Source organism: Linepithema humile, chromosome 1, assembly GCF_040581485.1.
Source record: "Linepithema humile isolate Giens D197 chromosome 1, Lhum_UNIL_v1.0, whole genome shotgun sequence".
In the NCBI taxonomy this organism is placed as follows: Eukaryota; Metazoa; Arthropoda; class Insecta; order Hymenoptera; family Formicidae; genus Linepithema; species Linepithema humile.
The window spans coordinates 25,347,251-25,367,914 of record NC_090128.1 but is presented as its reverse complement, the minus strand read 5'-3'; the positions used below and the strand labels follow the sequence as shown (position 1 = coordinate 25,367,914).

Sequence of the window (20,664 nt, the reverse complement as noted above, 5' to 3'; positions counted from 1 at the left end):
AAAGATCAATGCGCATGCATGCAATGAAAAAAAAAACGATTAAAAAATCGGAAAAAAACTATATACTATGTACAAAAAAACTGCAATGCACTATCTAAAAATACTTTACATAGTTTTTGAAGAGTGGAAGAAAGAAAAGGAGAGAACTATTTTTTGGGATTCTAATTTGATTCACACGTATGGTATATCCTTCTTCTTTTAATTGATGACTATGGGGGCACCGCTCCTTATCATATGGCCATATGATTCTTATGCAAACTGTACTAGAACTTCTAGTGTTGTGTGTGTGTGTGCGCGCGCGTGTGTGTGTGTGTGTATGACCGCAGTGTGTAAGCTCAGGTTCGTGTGCTTGCTAAGCCCAAACTGTGCGGTTCAGTCATCTTTGCAGGAGTATGGTATATTTTTTTAAATATTAAAGGTTATTTTTCGTGCTGCATAAAATTAACCATTGAATTTAATTTCAACATGGACACTTCTCAGTCTAATTTTTCTTGTGTTTACGCAGAATAGAATCTGGTGGCATATTTAGGAAATTTGTGGCGTGATGCAAGTTGTACACTGTGCAACCAATCAAATTTGCCCTTTAAGAATTAATAAATAATAATTAATATGAATGACTTATCGGTTACATTTTCTGAACACACAACAGATAGAAAACCTGACGAAACCACGAGTTAGGTTAGGTAGACGAAGTCACGAAGTGGTAAGTTTTTTTATTTACTGTATAACATATATTTACATATAGAATTTACATTACACATAAATTAAAATATTGCGATATGCGTAATTAGTGGATAATTATTAGCAAAGTAAATATTTAACTATAAGTATATAGCAAAATTAGTGAGTTTCGTGTCAAAGTTTTCATTTGAGTTTTCATTTTATATAAAGACAGGATGGAGAGATCGCATTTAAAAAGAGACAAGGAAGAGTACAACAGACGCAAGCGAAGAGATCACACATGCAGTAATGACCATAAGAATTATGGAGAACCGGATAAAATGCAAGAAAATCTAGAGGAAGTCAGGCAGAAGTGAAAACTCTTCAAGAACAGGTGTTTATATTCCACCTGCCAAGCAAGAGGAAAGTTTGAATGAAGACACAGGTGCCGAGCAGATCGAAGAAAAAAAGGTACAATATTTAAAAGCATAAAGAAATCTGACTGTTCTACAGTGCACGATATATCGAACGATACATTTCTCACTTGATTTTGTAGCATATAAGCTGATGAAGATGCAGCTGGACATGAAATCTGTTATATGTTTGTGGACTGTTGTACGGAGATGCTTATGTATGAGAGGTACTCTGGACTTTTAGTCAGTTGGTTCTGCGCTACTAATAAGATGTACATATTGTTCAAGGAGATCTTCAAAGATTTGTTCCATACAATACATTATCTCGATATCAACAAGTGAAACATGTCAAAATTTTGTTGTTTACAGACTCTGTATCATGGAGGGTGCTATCGTGCATCAAATTGAATGAGAAGGACAGCATTAGTTGCAGCAGGATATTCATGAAGATTCTGTTTCAAGAACTTGCTGAATACATGACTGAATAAACGAGTTAAGGATGAGCAAGAAGTATTTGAAGGACTCTTTCCCTACAGGTAATACAGGTTCCAAAGGACACGTTTCGCAATTAATTTTTTTTTGCTTCTATTGGTTTAAGTGGTCTGACAGATCACTTGACAGAATTCTTTCATATAAAGTAACTTTTTCTTTCCATTAGGGACAAACAGTAAATACAGTAAATAAAGTAAATATAATACAGAATTCCATCGCGTTATATGGTTAGTTCTAGATAAGTATATAATGCACATATTGATTGCTTTATTTTTTATGGTAATCATGTATGAATATTCAGAATTTATTATAAAAATATAGTTTTTCTAATGATTTTAATATATGTTACAGTATTTCAAGAATTGTGTCCAGCCACATGTAAGAAAACTGATCTCAGAATCCATGTGCAAAAGTTACATACTTCTGATAAGCCTTCAAAATGCAACATTGTAGAAAAACATTCCCATCTAGGTAGGTGAATAAATTGTATCAATAAAGATTATGATGTTTGATTGTAACAAACTGTATCTGTAATACATGTATTATATTGCAGATATAGCTATAAGTTGCATAGCAAAACTCATGAAGAGGAGAAGTGTTACAAGTATGATTTATGTCCATATGCGTTCTTATCGGCCGTCATTTGGAATATCACATGCTCATCTATACCGATCAGAAGTCGTACCAGTGCGAAGTCATTTAGGCAGAAACAGCTACTCAAACATCATTGCAATCTTTATCATAATCCTTTCTGTTTTTCCACCACCATGAGAAAAACGCATCAATGTCCAGAATGTGAAAGAGCATTTAGGTATGTGCATAAAACTAATTATTTGCAGCAACTAATAATAACATAATAAAATTGAATAATATCAGTATAATTTTTCCCAATAAAATATTTTTTATTGTATAGACATAAAGGAAATTTCATTCGACATATGGCTGTTCACGATCCAGAATCGTATCTACAAAAAAAAACAGCAAGTTCTCAACATTGGCAGACAGGAAAAGATTCAAATCATCGATGGTCAACGTGTTGAAATGATGACAGGTACAATATCATTAATGTAATCGATACTGTAAGAAGTTTTAGAGAAATCACGAGAAATATTTGAACCCGTTTGCACTTGCGTTCATTCATCAGTACAAAGTAATTTTTTTATATTACTTCATTCTGTTGATATGTCAGATAGTTTATATGTAATTATATTAGATAATATAATGCATAAGCGTTCACACTCACAAGGACACTTACGATATGATCTAAATGCAGATCATTGACTAATATCCATGTGTTATATTGTGATAACATTTAGTGATTTAGCTCAGTGCTCGGAATTAGTCTGAACATTTCAGCCGATTTCCGTGGTATACGCCTCCTTTCCTCTCCTTACCGCGCGCGCCGCAGCCGCTAGGGCCAGCGCCGCCGAGCGTTAGGAGCGACACTATCTGATTATGAGTGGGTTCTTTTTCCTATTTATTAAAATTTAAAAAAATGTATTAAAAGTTATTAAAAATAAATTTTTTATTTTTAAATTTATTAAGTGAAAATATTTCAATAGATTTCCACGTCACCCATGAGATACTAATGCTGACGCGTTTTTTTTTTAATGGTTTCCCCCGTAGACCTATTCCACTAAAGATAAAAATAAATTCTTAATTTAAAAAAAAATATATATGTAAAAGAGATTTTCTTAATTAGATTTTCTTAGCCTTTTATGAGAATGAACAATTGATGCAATAATGTAGATAAAAACCACTTTTTGAAAAACGTGTCAGTATTAGTACCTCATGGGTGACGTAGAAATCTATTGAAATATTTCCACTTAATAAATTTAAAAAAAAATTTATTTTTAATAAATTTTAATAAATTTTTTTAAATTTTAATAAATAGGGAGAAGGACCTACTCATAGAACCTAATCAGATAGTGCCGCTCCTAACGCTCGGCGGCGCTGGCCCTAGCGGCTGCGGCGCGCGCGGTAAGGAGAGGAAAGGAGGCGTATACCACGGAAATCGGCTGAAATGTTCAGACTAATTCCGAGCACTGATTTAGCTAATAAACTTAAAGGTTACAATGATGAAAAAGAAGAAGACGACGACGAAGATGATATGATGGCAGTACAAGGCAGTGATGGCCAGCAATACGTGCTAGAAGTGATACAATTAGCTGAGAATCAGGACATAAGGAACTGATCAGGTAAGCATTGCTTACTAAGCAATAAGTACTTGAAAAAATGTGTTAATGTGTTTTTTTTTAAATCAATTATAATTAAATGATTATGTATAATAGATGGCTGAGGTTGCGAACAAAGATGGAGAATTGGTAATGCAAGACCCTGTTGAGTCAAGAAAGTGGTATACTAATAGGAACAGGAGAGAAAGTTGATGATGTGGAAGAGCAAGAAGATATGGAGATGCAAGACTTAAAGATGAATCCATACTGTTACTCCTACTATTAAATTTTCGGCACAAAACACATAAAATGATCCAAAATTACAAAAGAAAATGGAAACCTGTTTTGGATTTGATGAAGTGAGTGTTTCATTATGTCTCCATTGAGCTATTTTTTGAAAAATCTATTTATATTATACAAAAAGAAATAAAATCGAATTTTTTTTAAATAAATGGATAGTAAATAAATCTTATTCATTATTTTTTTTTTTTTTTTTTTTTTTTTTTTTTTAGAAGAGGAAAAAGAAAGTAGTAATATAAACATGTAACAATAATTTTGTAATAATATACATAATTAATAATATACATAAGAAAAGAAACGTACTTAATAGTTTAATGTTTTATTTTCTCAGTGTTAGTGTATATTACAAATACCAAAACACAAAAAAATGATTAAAAAGTCGAGAAAACTATGTATAATTGTGCCATTAGTGCATTAGATACATGTAATAATCTATGACAAAAATATTGTAGATATATTTAAATATTAAATAAGTGTATTGTAAAATATTTACATTATTATTTGTTTTCTCATTCATGTTATCAAAAAAATTATATTTTCTTTTTGTTAATATACATAGATACATACATATCCATGAATATTTATAATTTACATGTGCGTATATATGTATATTTATGAAATATGTATGTGTGTTATATGCATGTAACAAATTTCATGCATAAAACTCATTTTTAGTTATAGCTCAAGAATATTACTTTCTCACATCTATTCTCACTATGTACAATTCTATTCTCTCCTTTCTTTCTCTCAGTCCATGACGCTGCATTTGATATTATCTCTGAATTTACTTAAATTTTTACAGCATAATTAATACGAGAAATATTTTATAAATCAGAATACACGTAAAGTATATGAATGGTGTATTTACATTATATATATTTTGTATGTGTGCGTATTCGAATTTGTCAAATGTTCTCGATTAGATGAAATTAGGTAAAATAACTTTCTATCTTCAATTATATATCATTATATTTCGAAAAGACCGTTAATACGGGCTGTGTTATCGCAGATACAGTATGGAATTTCGACAGTGTATCTAACATACGTTATAAGTCTCAAGGTAACGAACTGTTTTGATTAGCGATTTTCTTAGCGACAAGAATGCGGGTAAGCGCGTGCGAATGTATGGTAGGATAGTATGTTCATGTGTAGCACACTTTCTTATATTATTTCAAAGAGAAAAACCGTTGTAATTTTTCCTAATAAACATTATTGTCATCAATATATGTATTTATTTCAATTGTTCAACGCACTCACGTTTATATTTTTAATCTTTTTTTTTCTTTTAAAGACTTATGAATAAAGACTATTATCTAGACTAATAAAATCGGCATTTTGTAAAAACTTTACGTTATTTAAAGAAATAGAGATTAAATACATTTATCGAGCTTCTTGGTTTGTAATTTCACTTTTTCTCTAACCGTCCATATTACTTTGTTCAGTCAACAAATGGCAACGTTTACCGACGTATATTTGCCTCCTCTATTAGCGTTATTAGAAAAGGCCGCACCCCATGTAGCCCTTGGTCATCAACCCCGTAGACAAGTCCTTTCGTGCCACTTATGGGGATATGTTTAAAGCGTTACAGCACGCGATAAGTTGCGTGTTCTTGCAGCTCGATATGTAGCTTACGTTTTCATGAAACCAGTTGGAAACTAACATAGCTTTCGGGTCCTATTTGTATCGATTTAATCAAATTTCAATTTCAATTTTTTTAGAACTATTTTCTGTGTTTTGTCTACTTCTATTAGCTGTAGATATATCCTCAAATCTTTCATGAATGCGTTGTACCAATAGTAAGTGAATTATATAGCCAATTAAAAAACTTTATTTTTCAATTTATTGGCGAGAATTTCAAGTTTGACTCAAAATTTTTTAATTATACGATTAATATTGAATACGGGAGGATATTATATTCGGTCTGCTAAAAATCTAAGTCTGCTATTAAATGATAGAAATGTTTCTTTATATAGTAAAGAAATTAAGAACTAAATATGCATTGATAGATAGTGCAGACTATTTATATATAACTTTGTATGAATTAAAATATTAAATATCAATTTGATTTGCAACTTTGAATGCAACACGCTATTTTGCGCGATTGAATTTTATTCGTGCAGATGTAATTTAAGAGAAAATAGCACTGAGATTAAGATAACTTGATCAAACGAGTTCCTTTTTTTTTATATGCTACTATTTTTATCAATCATCATAGTTGATTACAAGGATTACAGAGTTATAGATTAAAGAGTATCCTTGCAAACACACGCGCACTGAAACGAGTATCTTTGATTTATAATACTAGAGGTACTACGACGACTCCTTCGGTTTAATCAGCCGATAGCTCACGCCTTCTCGCATTTGTATTCTGCGCACGTCCGTAGGATGTAACAATAATCTCCCTTTCGAAGGAATGTCGGATGAAAGCGGATGTAACAATACGTGCATAATATCGGGCGCGCAATAGCGATTACGTACAAACACGTCGGACGAGTTCCAGTCACGAGATGCTTTGATTGCCTGCTTCATAAATTCAAAATACTCTGATACAAACGTGCAAATTTCGAAAATATGAAAATTATGCTAATACGATCTCTAAATAATAAGTATAAAATTTATTTTATAAAAGAAAAGTGAACTTTTCTTAAAGTCAATGCTAGATATTCGTACGCATTTGTTTAGATAATATTCAGAAGTATTGAGACATTGACACAAATAATCACCAATGTTTCGATTACCGATGTGACCCTCTTCAATTTTCTGCAATTTAAACTCTATTAAAAATTAGAAAATTTTATACGAATACTATTATTAAAGTCCACTTTGTTCTTATTTGATTTGTATTCTTTTCGGCCAGAATTACATTATATTGTAAAAAATTCATTAGCAAGGATATTAATTGATGTATATATTTCTATTGAGAGTGCGCTTTCGTATAAATTAACAGGATAACGAAAGAATCATTGTTCTCGGGTAATTCTCTGTAGGAAACGCACGTTTCCAACAGCTGACGCGATCCCGCTTGTTGGGTTTGCGTAACGCGTGTTACGCAACAATTACGGCAGTAACGTTATAGACGGATTGCAGTTTATTGCAGTTTTTGTCTCGCGGAAAATATCAATCATCATCTCTGCGTAACTGCTTATTATCACTTTTTTGTTCGTTTTCTGCTATCTATTATCAGCCTAATTGATTAGTAGAGCGACAGTCTATTCTTGATATGATAGAATTAATATTAAAGATCAATTACACCCATCACATCTTTGAACTTGAATCAACTTGAATCAGTTTAAATTGTTGTTAAATATTAGTTAAAGTTTACTGAACTTTAGTATATTTTTTTTTGGAAATTAGAAAAAGAAAATCAAGCCTTTGATAATGTGATGTTATGCGATATTTTATTTATATTATTATAAATTACTGATGAAAAATTTAAATCTATATTATTGAATAATAGAGAATGTTTTAAGTGTATCATTATGAATTAATAACAATTATTTATAACAATAAAACGATGATTAGTTGGATGGATTTACAAAGTCGACGGCGATATGTATTTGTCTATCGTCACGCATCGTGGATGAAGTCATTCGCGCGACCGGTTGTCGCAATAAACTAACGACATCCTGCAATTAAAATACTTGCTCCAGTAATACTTATGCCAGGAGATCGAGCACGATGAATGATCGTTAATCGTCGATGATGAAATGCTATTGAATTTCTCACCTAATATCCACGTAACATTTCTGGTTAAATTGAGTAAATCCCATTATGCAGCTTAGATTGCTGTGCATTCTACATTGTTTGTGTTGCTTCAAGAGATGCGATATAATAAGAATTCTTATTATTTCAGTTTCTAGACTAGTTTACGCAATTCCGTGTTTAGCGTAATTAGTGTTGTCTGTAACACAACAATTAAATTATATTATTTAAAGTAGTCTTTTATAGATCTAGCAAACGCAATACAGCAGCAACAAGTCCATTGCTTCAAGTGTTTATAAAAAAATATATAAAATAATTATTATCAATAATTGATATCTTATTTTCAAAACAAACTGTGAAATCTGCGTGCAGTCAGCCGGCAACAACGGGAGCCTAATTTCGCAATTTTCTCATTGCGAGGTCTAAACGCGTGTTTTCCCGTGTTCTTTTCTGCAATTAGATAAATCGCAGAAATGTGACGGCTAGCGGATTTCTCTTAGGAAAAACGGGCTTCTGCTCTAGGACCTTTGGAATTATGTATAACAGTATACGTCTGCTGTCTAATTGAGTGAGAACCTCGATTGTTTCTCGCATCATTCCATTCTGTGTTATGAGAATCTACAGGGAATAGGAAAGAATTCAACAACTCTTTAGGAATAATTTTTTATTTCAAAAATTAGAAATTTATTTCCTACTGTCTCATTGTCTTTTGATTCACATTCTTTTGCACTTTTTCTCTTCTAACGAAAATTATGTAATATTTTTGTAACATCAAAAGGTTTCTTTTTCTAATTTTGCATTATATGCATACATACGCTGCCTGTTATTGCAATTATGAAGTGCATATCTGCATATCACTTAAACTATATATCTGACAAACCGGACTGATAGCAACTATTTCGCGTTGCTATACTGAATACCGAAAGGATTAATTTTACTTTTGTAATTAACAATGTCTGATAATTGATAATATATGTCAAATTAATTACCAGAAATAAATGATTCTGGCCTTATCAGACTTTTGCTTTTCAACTTGTTCGTTGCATTTTTCCGCGAAAAATTGACAATCTCAAGTGATTCCAATATAGCCGAAGTCGATTGATGTTATCGCCACGTATCTCACACAGATCAATATTTTACTACTGATCCTAATTGTAAGTGCAGTGGTATTAATATTCATAGCTTCCACATTTTTGCGCGCGCCGCGCGCGTTTTTTTCGCATCAACAAAAATCGATCTCGGTTTTTTATCTATGCACATGCTCTTATCATGACATTGCACATGCTCTTATCATGACACACATATATACGTATGTTTCTAGATAAAATTCGAATATTTATATTTATATATTTAAATTGTTCGAACAGTTTAAAACAAAAAAGTATTAGACCTAAAAACTATTGTTAGAAAACTTGTTAATAAAACCTAAAATTCCTCTCTTCTTGGCTGAAGTGAAATAAACTATCTATCTAATAAAATCAATATTAATAGGTCTAAAAGAATTGAGATAAGTCATATACGATGTTTTGATCTAACTAGATTATCCGTAAACATGAAGATGAAAAATCAGTGGAAAAATGCAGGACTTGCTACAGAGATCGTGTTTCTTCTCTTTGATATTATTTATCGATATTAAAATTGGTTGAACGACATTTTATATATTTTCTTTGTTTTCTAATATTATTATGTAATTTTATATATAGACAAATGTCAAGTATAATAATCTCTGATACGGATACATAGTCGGGATGGTGTTGTAACTTGTTCAATGTTAAGATAAAAGATTCGTTCTTCCCTGCACTTGACATTTGAAACCGACCCGGTTTCACTATATGTGTCTGTCTCGGCGTACGATCAATCTTATAGTATAACATGTATCTCGCGGCAAGGCACTCTGTCGATCATGTACGATGAAACATTACCATTTAATATTCTCCGTGCGACTGGGAGCGCACGCGAAGTGCGGTCTTCGTCACGCGAATCGGCGCTCGTAAAAGGATTTCGAAAGGCCTGTGCACGCAGACACACTTCGGCCCCGCTTGCTTGTATCTGCCTGGTCGTGTCTCATTTATCCATTCTCGCTATCCGGGAATGATAGTCGTGTGCGTAATTTACGTACGGACGACGTGTGCACGCGCAATTTGCGCGCGGCCTGCGTGCGTATGCGTATGTGTACGGACACGTAGATTCTCGCAGCGTCGAATCCGGTTAGATCATCGCCGGCCGGCCGTGTTCACGGCCTGTCTAGGTGGTCCTCGTGAAAAGGAAACTGCATAATATATGTACGCGCGGTTTATTGCGGCACACAACACGCGCACGCATTCGTGAGCGTGAACCGAGACCGCGATTATACGCGCGCGCGGCACGAGTTCACGCGAGTTTATTCCGCGCGCGACTTGCGTCCCCGCATTCTCCATCAAGTATAGCGTAGATTATAACAGAGGTAGCCAGATCCTCTAGCTGTGGCAACAAGACATTATGAATATAACGTCTTAATGATGATAATAACAGTAAGAAAGAGAGAGAGAGAGAGAGAGAGAAAGGCAGACACACAGGAATTTGCCTTCAAATGTTTCAGTATTATATACGAATATTCTAATAAATCTCATTTTCTAAAGAATTCTAAGGATTGTTGTAAATTTTAATAATCAATTTGCAACATCAATCTTATTATTCCAAAAGAATGAACTGTTTATTATTATAATAAAAATGAAAATTATTTCCTTCACTAAATGAAGTAAGCTTGAATATTAGCATTTATTAAAAAGTAGTCACGGTGTACCGATCTTATTGTTTGCAACTTTTCAGCAGCAAACATTCTTTCTGACTTTCAAGTTTTTTTTCACATTTACGGGTAGGACTTTCACGGCTTTGATGCTCAACCAAGATACAGATATCGAAAGTAAGACGGCGTTCCACAGTTGCTGATTTAATTGGAAAAGCGCGGCTTATATGCTCGTTAAACTTGATCTTTCTTTTCCATTGTGCAATTAAACCTAAAAGAACAAGTTTCCTTACCGCATATCCAGACGAAAGCTTGTATTTAATATTAAATTTCATAAGAGAAAAGTTATTTGTGCACATTATTAGCACATAAAGCAAGGTGTATGCGGTGTAAGAGTAACATAATTAGAATATAAAAATTGCGATTATTACGCGTAATTAAAATCGTGAAAACGGTAAATAGCTATTCGTTCTGTCGTCAGAAGCTGTTAGTTCGAGTTTATTATGATTCACGAATGTGTGAAGGATACACGGTGTATATAATCTTTTCGAACAGAAAAACACTTTGGATATAACGTACTTTATGTAGGTCGACGCGATCTGCGAGGCAAAAATCTTAACCTTTTTCGACCGGGTCGTGTACTGACGAAGAATTTCCAGCTGATTCGCAACATCTTCACCTACGTATATCAGCGGTTCTCCACATAAAAGTAAAACCGTGGGAGGGAAAGAGAGTACATTCGCGTGGGCCCGCGCCCTGTGCCACGTCCATTTGTCCCCGTGTCCGTTTCGTTTGTCGACAGTAGTATGTATGTGCTGTCGGCCCGAGATTATCTCTCGGCCGAAAAGGAGTTTACCGTAAATCGTTCTTAACGTTATGACCCTTTGACCGGCCGACAACAGCCGGGCACTTTCACTCTTCTTAATCAAAACACTCAACATTGATAATATTTAACGGACTTAAAGTGGAAATGAGAACAAACAGGATCAAAATAAAAGTTATAGAAGCACGAAATTTATATTTTTCACTTTTCAAAAAATTTACCTATCACACACGTGCAGATTTGAATAAATCGTCTAGATTTTTTCTCGTTTAGAAGTGTTGAATGTTAATTTAAAGAGAATTACACATTTTTATTTAAATATGTATTTGTATAAAGTTAGAATAATATTTTTTATTATAATGTAGATTTATCATGTCGTGTTACTGAAACAATTGTATTTGATTTCTCTCGCATCTCAGCTTGATTTTATTTATGTATAATTTATAAAATTTGTTTGATTGATAAAAATAAGAACGATAAGTTTACACTTATTTCCTTGCATTTCTCGCGATCGCAAGTTTTACGCGGCGATATTGTTCTAATAAAGCCAAGAGCAAGCATCCCGCCGTTCGGCTATTCACGAAAGCAACTATCATGCTCGATCATATGTTATCGTGAAATTTGAGATAGGCGAGCGAACACTTTTTCTTTCGACATTTCAATCCTTATACGAATCGAACGGGGCGTACACTCTTGCGTCGGATCGAGCGGAATAAATTCGTATTCGTGTAGCGCATGGAGCATAATCGCACCCACGAGCAATGCCATAATCGGGTGCAGCGTTACGTCTTTATCGCCCCGTACAATTGAGTACGTATCTGTGTCCCTGTGCAGGTAAAAAGCGAACGTCAATTTGCGATGCGGGCGTGGCGCCGTTTAGCAAGATTCGCAAGGACAGAGACATTAAGCTTTATCCCATTGCATCACGATTTCCATCCTGTGATACGTACGCACTGACCCGCCTCACCCACATAACAAGTTCGTAAAAAGCTCGCTGAAATGGGCGAAACGAAACGAAAAGTGAGAATCAGTATGCAAGTACAAATATTTCCGATAATTCTAGAAAACGATGGCAAATTGTTGAAAAATTGTCACTTTTTTTAAACCAATTCAAGATGTGTTTCAATATTTAAGACAATTTCTGAAATTCTTAATTATTAAACAAATTAAAATACATAGAAATCAAAGGAAGGCATTTAAAAATTTTTAATTCTCGATTGGAAGAAGTACTTAGTTTTTCTTGCAATTTCTTTTTAATTCACATGTTTTCTCGGAATAATCTCAGGCTATGGCTGCATGCACTAATTGTAAAAGTTGGAATTATATAAAATCTATTCGTTTTAGATCGATAAGCGGCACGCCGCGACGCAATGTAGTAGTTTCTCGAGCAAAGCCCGCGAGGCATTCGAGCTGCTTGCAATACATCAAGCCGATCGAGACTGATCGCATTGATCGCCGCCGTAAGATTTTTCGCTTTTCTCTGCCTTCGCTTCGCAGCATCGTTCAAAGACAAACGAGGCGGTATACCTGTCCGATGAGTGAGGAAAAAGTAAAAGAAAAGCCGCTAGAGAATTCTCAAGACAGTCGGCTACCGATTCTTTCTTTTGCGATGAGTCATCAACCGCGAGTTTCTTCTTTGTCTTCTTCATCTTGCTTTTGCCTTTCTATCACTGTTCTCCGTATGCCGAGCTACTCTGTCGTGGTGTCACCGGCGCGCCTTCGCGCGTATACGATGTTGAAAAGAAAGTTGAGAAAAGGAAAATAGCTTCGCGAGCGAGAGTGAACGCGAAGGACAAAGGCTCTCGAAGATTGTAAGTGCAGGTTCTCGGTCGATGCGGTGCGGCGAGCAATAAGAAACGCACGTCGTAAATGTTGCTTCGACGTAAGGGCGACTGTAAAAATTCAAACCGAGACACGGCGTTTAATACGCGCCCGGCGAAATATTGACGATTTCACGTCGCAGAAGGATGCGCTCTCCTTCTGCGACGCAAAAGGAATATTTGTAAAACCCAGTAGATGTGCAAGAAAAAATATAAGAGGATGTTTGATATTTGTTTTTGTGATAATAATGTTAAGAAAAGGTTTAATAAAAATGTGTATTAGTTATTTATTTTTCGGTGACGCGGCAGTATTCTGTAAATGCTATTATACATGAAACGCAAATGAATCCATTAGATGTCATTACAAACCATAAATTGCAAATATAATATAATCGTGAAGTGTTATAAACGTGACACACACTCCTTTACCTACTTGATCCTTCACTTATGAAGCCGCAGACATTTTCGCGGATAATCGCGGCTCGTGGATGCGTGAAACTATCCGCGCTTATCCGCACGTGTAGTCCTTGGTAACGCATAAGTGCATTCGTAAACTGGCGTGAGTCTCCGGATATAACCGCGGCCGCGCTGTAAATTGCGGAAACGTTCTTTTTTGTGAGGTCGTCGCGCGCTTGACCCTGCGGATAGGCTTCTAGTGAATATGATGGATTTAAAAAGATTAGAGTTTCTCGTACTTCCATCGCAATTACGTACATACACGCTGAATATAAATAATTCTTATCTAATATGAAAATTGTACGCGTCGTAAACATTTATTAGATAGGCAAATTTAGCGATATCATTCATTATCCGATTTAAATTTGAATCAACGCCGACACTACGGATTTCAATGAAAAAATAGCCAATGAAACATAAAGAGAAGAAGTTCCAAAAAATCGACGACATTGGCAATATGAAAATAAAAAGAAAAGAATCATTAAATTATGCGCATTGTATATTCGTAAGTTTTTTACGATATTATTTCTTATTTTGACATCTTGCATTCTTGCTGTCTAAAGGAAGGGTCTTATGCATAAATGTATAGGACTAAATATATTTCTTAATAATGAGCAAAACAATTTATCGAATCTTCTCCTCAGCAGTTTGTTTCATCTTACTTCTTCAGAATCCCATCTTACATGTGGAATATTTTTAAATTTTTCAAATCTATTGCGTAAAATAATAGTATATTGTTTTAATAATTTATGTTAGTATTAAAGAAGACGAGGCTTCCAGCTTTTTTCTAATATATATAAATTATAATATATATAAATTATATATATAAATTATTTCAACGGAGAAATTGTAGACTTTGTTTCTAAAATTCAGGGAAAGGGAACAACGAACGTTCGCATATGTCGATGTAAAAACATTAAATTTACAAGGATGATAAACATGGATCACACGATTAAGACCGAATTCCATTGGAAATATTATTATATTTCACAGCGTTAAATTATAGTTAATTTTTCAATCATAGATGTGTAAAATGTTATATGAAGTTCTTGTTCTTTTTTAGATTTTTTCTCATATTTTTTTATTTACAGTAATTCACATAGATGCATCTATGTGAATTACTGAATTACTTAATTATGAATTACTTAATTCATCATGATGAATTTTTAGTCATCGATAATTTGAAAGATAATTAAAATAATCTCTATACAAAATAAATTTAAAATGTCATGTCATCGGATTTTTATAACTTATAAAATTGTCGAGATAGTCAGATACACCACACATATATTTCCTACCAAGTTTCTAGTATATTTTATATTTTTATTTATTTCTCATTTAATTTTTTCTCTTTACTACTTTTATTTATTTACAACGCAAATTTTAATTCTTAATTATTTTACATTTTAGGATTGAATTCTAAATATTTAAAGAGTAATAGTACAAATAATAAAGCAATATTTATCGGTATTATAAAAATTTTGATGGCCAAATTTAGCGCAGAATGCCGTTTTATTTGTCCATTATAAAGATTGCATTTAATACGGCGTTAGTATTCGCATTTAGCATTCGTTGTTCGATTTAAACATGAATCAGCGCCGATACCGCGGATCTCAACGAAAAAATGGTCAAACATAAAAGAAGGAATGTTTAATATAAGGGAAAAAGTTTAATTGATGACATTGGTAATGTGTACATATAAAAAGGAAAAATCATTAAAAACATTTATTCGTGTCATATACCGTTGGATGTGCTTCCTTTTAGCGCCGATCGCGCTGTTTCAACGTCGACGTTCCGACGCGCTAAAAAAGGGATACCGTTTGCGAATGGGTTCGATAAAGATGATTTTACGGTCTGGGCGTTGTTTCCCTGCGTTTTCGGAGAGATTTACGTTACGAGAACGAGGCAAACGGTAAATCCTAATTGTTAGGCCGGCCGTAGGTTTGTGGCAAATGTTTCTTCGTTATTTTCGGTGTAACTTTACACCGGGTCTGCCGGTATAAGTGGCCGCGGCCGTGGCTGTTCTACTCAAATATGAAGTGTAACATGCAAAACCTTTGCATCGCGTGTGATACACGACGTTTGCAAATGCAGTAGGGGGTACAAGGTGCCATAATTCAGAGAGCTCAGGGTGGAAACCGTAAATCCGCAGAATCTGAAATTTTTATAGGTTTACCGGTAAACTGATCATTATTTTCATTTTGTGTTCGCGTATACCTCAATCAAAACGAGTTCCGAGCACGTGTTGCTTATTTGGGCTTTCAAATTAGGCGAAACGCATCAATCAGGCTTTTTTTGGCACTTTACGACATGCGTATAAACTTTCAAGAGCGTTTTTTTTCACGAAAACTTAAAGTGATTTATGCCATGCTTAACTTTAAACTGAAAAATACGAAAAAGACTTAACAATATTATAGAAGTTTAAATAATTTTAAAGAATTTTATTGTTGCTAATTTTCAATACTGCTTCTTTCATTTAAAAAATTTAATAAGTATTATTTTTATACATTTTAAGAGAGAGGAGGAGGAGATTATTTTTGATAAGTTTTGCAGTATTGTTAAATACATAATATTTATTTTATAATAAATATTTATAATAATTTATAATGTAAGAATTGTAAATTGAATATTACTATTCCAAGTGGAACAATCGCTCTTGTTCGGTAAATATAGCTTTAAAATTAATAGACATTCTAAGATAACGATATGCACTCGCCGGAATTTCGCTAGATCGAGCGATAATCATCATCGTTACACACACTGGCAATGCTCTTCGATTAATCTTGGATAATCCGATAGGATCGCGATAATGCTATCTCTCTCTCGTATGATCTGTCGTTGTGCCGCACGTTCCCGGCAAGCCCTCTCCTTCCTTTTACCCAACAAATCCGGTCAATGAATCACGATTTGTGTTGCATGTTACGATTTCAGCGCAATACACCCATATATAATATACATACAACAGAGACAGATGTGTCTCTTTTGTTACATTTTAATCCGCTCTCTAATTATCAACGTTTCCATCCGACATAAAGGACGATTATATTTTCTCACGTGCGCGGAAAAAAAGAATGAAACATTCGCATTTTTCAAAAAGAAGCGGAAAAGGGATTTTTAAATGCGCTACTACGCGTTTGTGAACATTTCGAAAAGAACATATATTTTAATGTAGCGTCAAACATCTTACAGTTTATAGAATCCTTGGGTGTATAACGTTCATTGACCGGTAATTACGATTCGCAAGAATCGGTCGATATCGCTCTCGCTGTACGGGAAGGTTGTGTTGCGAAATGACAGACGTCTGTTTTCCTTTATACCGAACCTGGGCACGAAAGTGGTTGCTGGACAGGCCACGCGGACACGTGGGAATGCATTGACATCTACTTAGCTCCAAGTTAAGGTGTACTGTGTCCGACGGAAAGATCGATTAACGCGACGGAGCGATCTCGGGCAACAATTGCGCGGCATGCGTGATCACGCTCGCCACAAAAGCGGAAAGTAAAATAATTGCCGCTGCACGCCGCGCGGATTCTATCGGTCTGTCGCTATCGAAATAAATTGACGATTAAGTAATTGCAGGATTAGATTCTCGATCGGAGAGAAGAGAGCAGAAAAGCAGTTGTTCAGTTGCGATTGCTCAGCCATTAGGCATGCATGATCGCATCGACCGATACCGCAATCGTAAGAACATTCTGAATTGCGATCATTATCATAAGATTGCAGTATAAGTAGCTATGCGGTACAATAAAAAATATTTGACAAGATTTGGACTAGGAAATACGGAAATAAATATGAAATGATAAAGATAGGTATCATCACAGATCATTTACAAAAAACTTTAATTAAATGAAATTTATAGCAATAAAAAATAAAAAATTATAAGAACGTATTACACTTTTAACTTATAAAATAAGTTTTTTTTAACTTTGATATGAAAAATTATATTGCATCTTGATTTGTTAAGCTCACATCTTAATATATTGCATAATAAATTTCATAAATGCATGCTTCATTGCATTTTTATGTTTATAAATATATGTGAGTATATGTGTATATATATATATATATATATATATATATATATATATATATATATATATATACATACGAGAATTTATATTCTGTATGTAACATCCAATTTTGAACGTTATTTTGTTAAACATATTTGGAAATTGCGCGAAAATGAGGCGATTTATTATGCCGTTTTTACGTTAATTGATTAAACGGTACATTTGATTAGTCCACACATTTTTCTGTGTGTGTGTGTGTGTTTTTTTTTTTCATAAGTAAACATGGTTCTTTTCAACTTTTTAATCTAAGGAGTCTAGGGTCATCACCACCGCCCACGGCACGAGCCGGCTATGAATGAACATCAGGAAACCGAGAGCCCTTTTCGAGGGTGCTCACGTGGCCGTCACGTGAGATTGGCACACCCATTGTTTCTTGCAGGGTAAAGGTGCGCGTAGTGTAAGTAACGCGCGTTTTTACGGCACATCTATTCTCTTTGCGTATGTGTTGCGGTGTAGCACGGTGTTGCGAAAACGACGCTTGTGAACATAAAAGAGACGAAGAAATAAGAGACGCGGGAAAGAACGGAAGTATAATAACGCCGATGCTAATTGTGAAAAACGAAGAAAATTTTGCTGCGACACCACTTTTTATTTTACTTTGTCTAAAGATAGAGTCTTATGCATAAATATGGGGCTTTAGTAATTACGGGCGAAACAATTTATTAAATTTTCTTTGCATTAATTTATGTTTCATTCTCGAAATTTCATTTTATGTGTAGAATATTCTCACGTTTTTCTAAAATTCAATAAAATTTAGCGCGTAAAATAATCATATTGTTCTAATAATTTATGTCAGCATTACAGAAGACGCCACTTTTCTCAAATATATATAAATTATAATTATTTCAACGGGGAACTCACGGTATATATATTTTGTGTCTAGAATTTAAAGAAAGGAAACAACGAACGAATAGTGTATATGTCGAGGCAAAAACATTAAAGTTAAAACACAAAGCTGGTTCATACGATTGAGTATGAATTCCATTTGAAACATTTTCTATTATATTCACAGTATTAAATATTAAATTTACAACGTTAAATTATAATAAATTTTTCAATCATAAATGTGTGAAATGTTATATGAATTTCTTATTCTCTTTTAGATTTTTTCCCATCAATTTATAATAAAAATTTTCCTTTTTCACATTTCATTTACAGTGATCCACATAGACAATTTTTAAAGTTATCGATAACTTGAAAAATAACTAAAATCACCTCGAAATCACCTCGCTAAACAAACAAGTTTAAAATATCATGTTATTAGGTTTTATTCCATATAATTTATCATAATTGTCATAGATACGTTACACATATTATTTCTTATCAAAAGTTTCTAGCATATTTCATGTTTTTATTTCTCATTTAATTTTTTTCTTTACTTCTTTCAATTATACATATTTCTTTTCACAAGATACAAATTTTAGTTATTATATATTCTCAATTTTCGTGTTGTAAATTTTTAGTAACGGTACAAATAATAAAGTAGTATACATATATCGGTATTATAAAAATTTTAATTGATATTGATATTTGATTAATGTAAGTAAAGATTTTTAACATTATTCTAAGAATTTTATAAGTATATTAGTGAAATAATATTTCAAATTCAGTCTCATCTAAAGCGGGTCAGATTTTCTAGAAACAGTATAAGATTTAATCAGTGTACCTAATGTTTATTATGTGGATTTTATAATTTCAAGGTAAGAATTGTTTGGGATTTAGCGACCGTTTCGAAGGAATGTGGGTAAGAAACATAAGGATGTATATGTGTGTAAGTATATGTGAGAACTATACATCTACTTGACGAGCATTAACAACGTACGAATATCAAACGCGCAGTCGCGTCGCGCGCGAGGTGCTACGATTCGAGCGCGCTCACCGCGACCGGTCGGCGCGATTCATTCACAATCAGTTGTTCGCGACGTTCGCACGGCAGTCTGGCGGTGGTCGAGAGAGCAAATGGTGCGTGTGTCGTGTAGTTAGTGTTCAGTTAGTATTATCGTGGCAGCGAATGCTGGCGGGTATACGGCGAAATTTCGTGCAAGTAAAGTTCGTGTCGCGGTGTAGGATTTTTTCGTTTAAACCGAACAGCTATGCGTGACGGAATAGAGGTTATCGCGCGCAATTTTCATTTTATAATGCCACCTCGATCGTTAGTCTCGTCGCGAATTTGATTCTTGTGTCGCCGCGTTGCCGGTATCGCGAATTTCAATGTGTGACGCAAATCATGATATAACTAAAGTCTCGTTGATTGTTTCTTTCTTATTCCGTTCGAAACAGTACTCATAAACAGATTTTCGCTGCAAACAGCACGAATGCTTTCTAACCTAAACAAAAAATGAGATTTTTAACTTCATGATTTTCTAAGAATTTCACTTCGCGTGCGACGCGTACTGTACAATCTCTGGTATTTGACTTTGATATTCTTTCATTGTCATGTAATGCTGGTCAAGTAGATGTATAATTCTCACATATGCTTACACACATGTACATCTTTATGTTTTTTACCCACATTCTTTCGAAACGGTCGCTAAATCCCAAGTATATTAGCGAAATTATATTTCAAATTTAGTTTCGTCTAAAGCGGGTCGTATTTTCTAGAAAGAATATAGAATTTAGTCAGTGTATCTAATGTATATTGTGTGGATTTTACAATTTCAAGGTAAGAAATTGTTAATTCGGTAATTTTTTCGGTAATTCGCTAGTAAGTATCCTTGCTATTCCGATCTACGATTCGCGTGTTACGCGTAATCGCATCGTGATCATACGTGATGCCGTGGACTTTCGGCAGTCGGACGTTTCGCGAGTGGTGTAATGAACATTGTCTCTAACGTGCAATATTTCGAGGAAGAGGAAGGATCATCCAGCTGCAAAAACGGCGGAAGTATTAGAGGTAACGGCGCTGATCGTCATCGTCGTCATTATGGCGTACGTGCTTTGGCGAGTATTTATGAAAAAATATTCCAAGGTGCGACTAGGTATCAGGAATCTGCCGGTGGTGAGTCAGTGTCTTTTGTAATGTTTTATGT

General features: G+C 34.1%; 1 protein-coding gene and 1 long non-coding RNA gene across 9 annotated transcripts in view; both read left to right on the top strand.

Moving 5' to 3' along the window:
• The first annotated feature begins 84 nt into the window (after positions 1 to 84).
• On the top strand, positions 85 to 5,261 carry LOC105675223 (uncharacterized). 8 transcript variants are annotated; one of them, XR_001101237.2, is made up of 11 exons: positions 85 to 418; positions 506 to 703; positions 892 to 1,131; positions 1,217 to 1,345; positions 1,443 to 1,609; positions 1,917 to 2,036; positions 2,119 to 2,376; positions 2,479 to 2,616; positions 3,635 to 3,763; positions 3,857 to 4,098; positions 4,842 to 5,261. It is a non-coding gene; the product is annotated as an uncharacterized lncRNA (long non-coding RNA). The 8 variants fall into 8 exon arrangements; XR_001101240.2 differs by adding an exon at positions 1,732 to 1,792 and having other exon boundaries at positions 3,857 to 5,261; XR_001101239.2 differs by having other exon boundaries at positions 85 to 390; positions 3,857 to 5,261.
• A 14,271-nt stretch (positions 5,262 to 19,532) lies between these two features.
• Positions 19,533 to 20,664, top strand: part of LOC105671159 (uncharacterized) — a 318,172-nt gene continuing 317,040 nt past the window's right edge. The window contains exon 1 of the mRNA XM_067347649.1: positions 19,533 to 20,633. Coding sequence (XP_067203750.1) covers positions 20,559 to 20,633 — 75 coding nt within the window. The 5' untranslated portion in view covers positions 19,533 to 20,558. The remainder of the gene's footprint in view (positions 20,634 to 20,664) is intronic.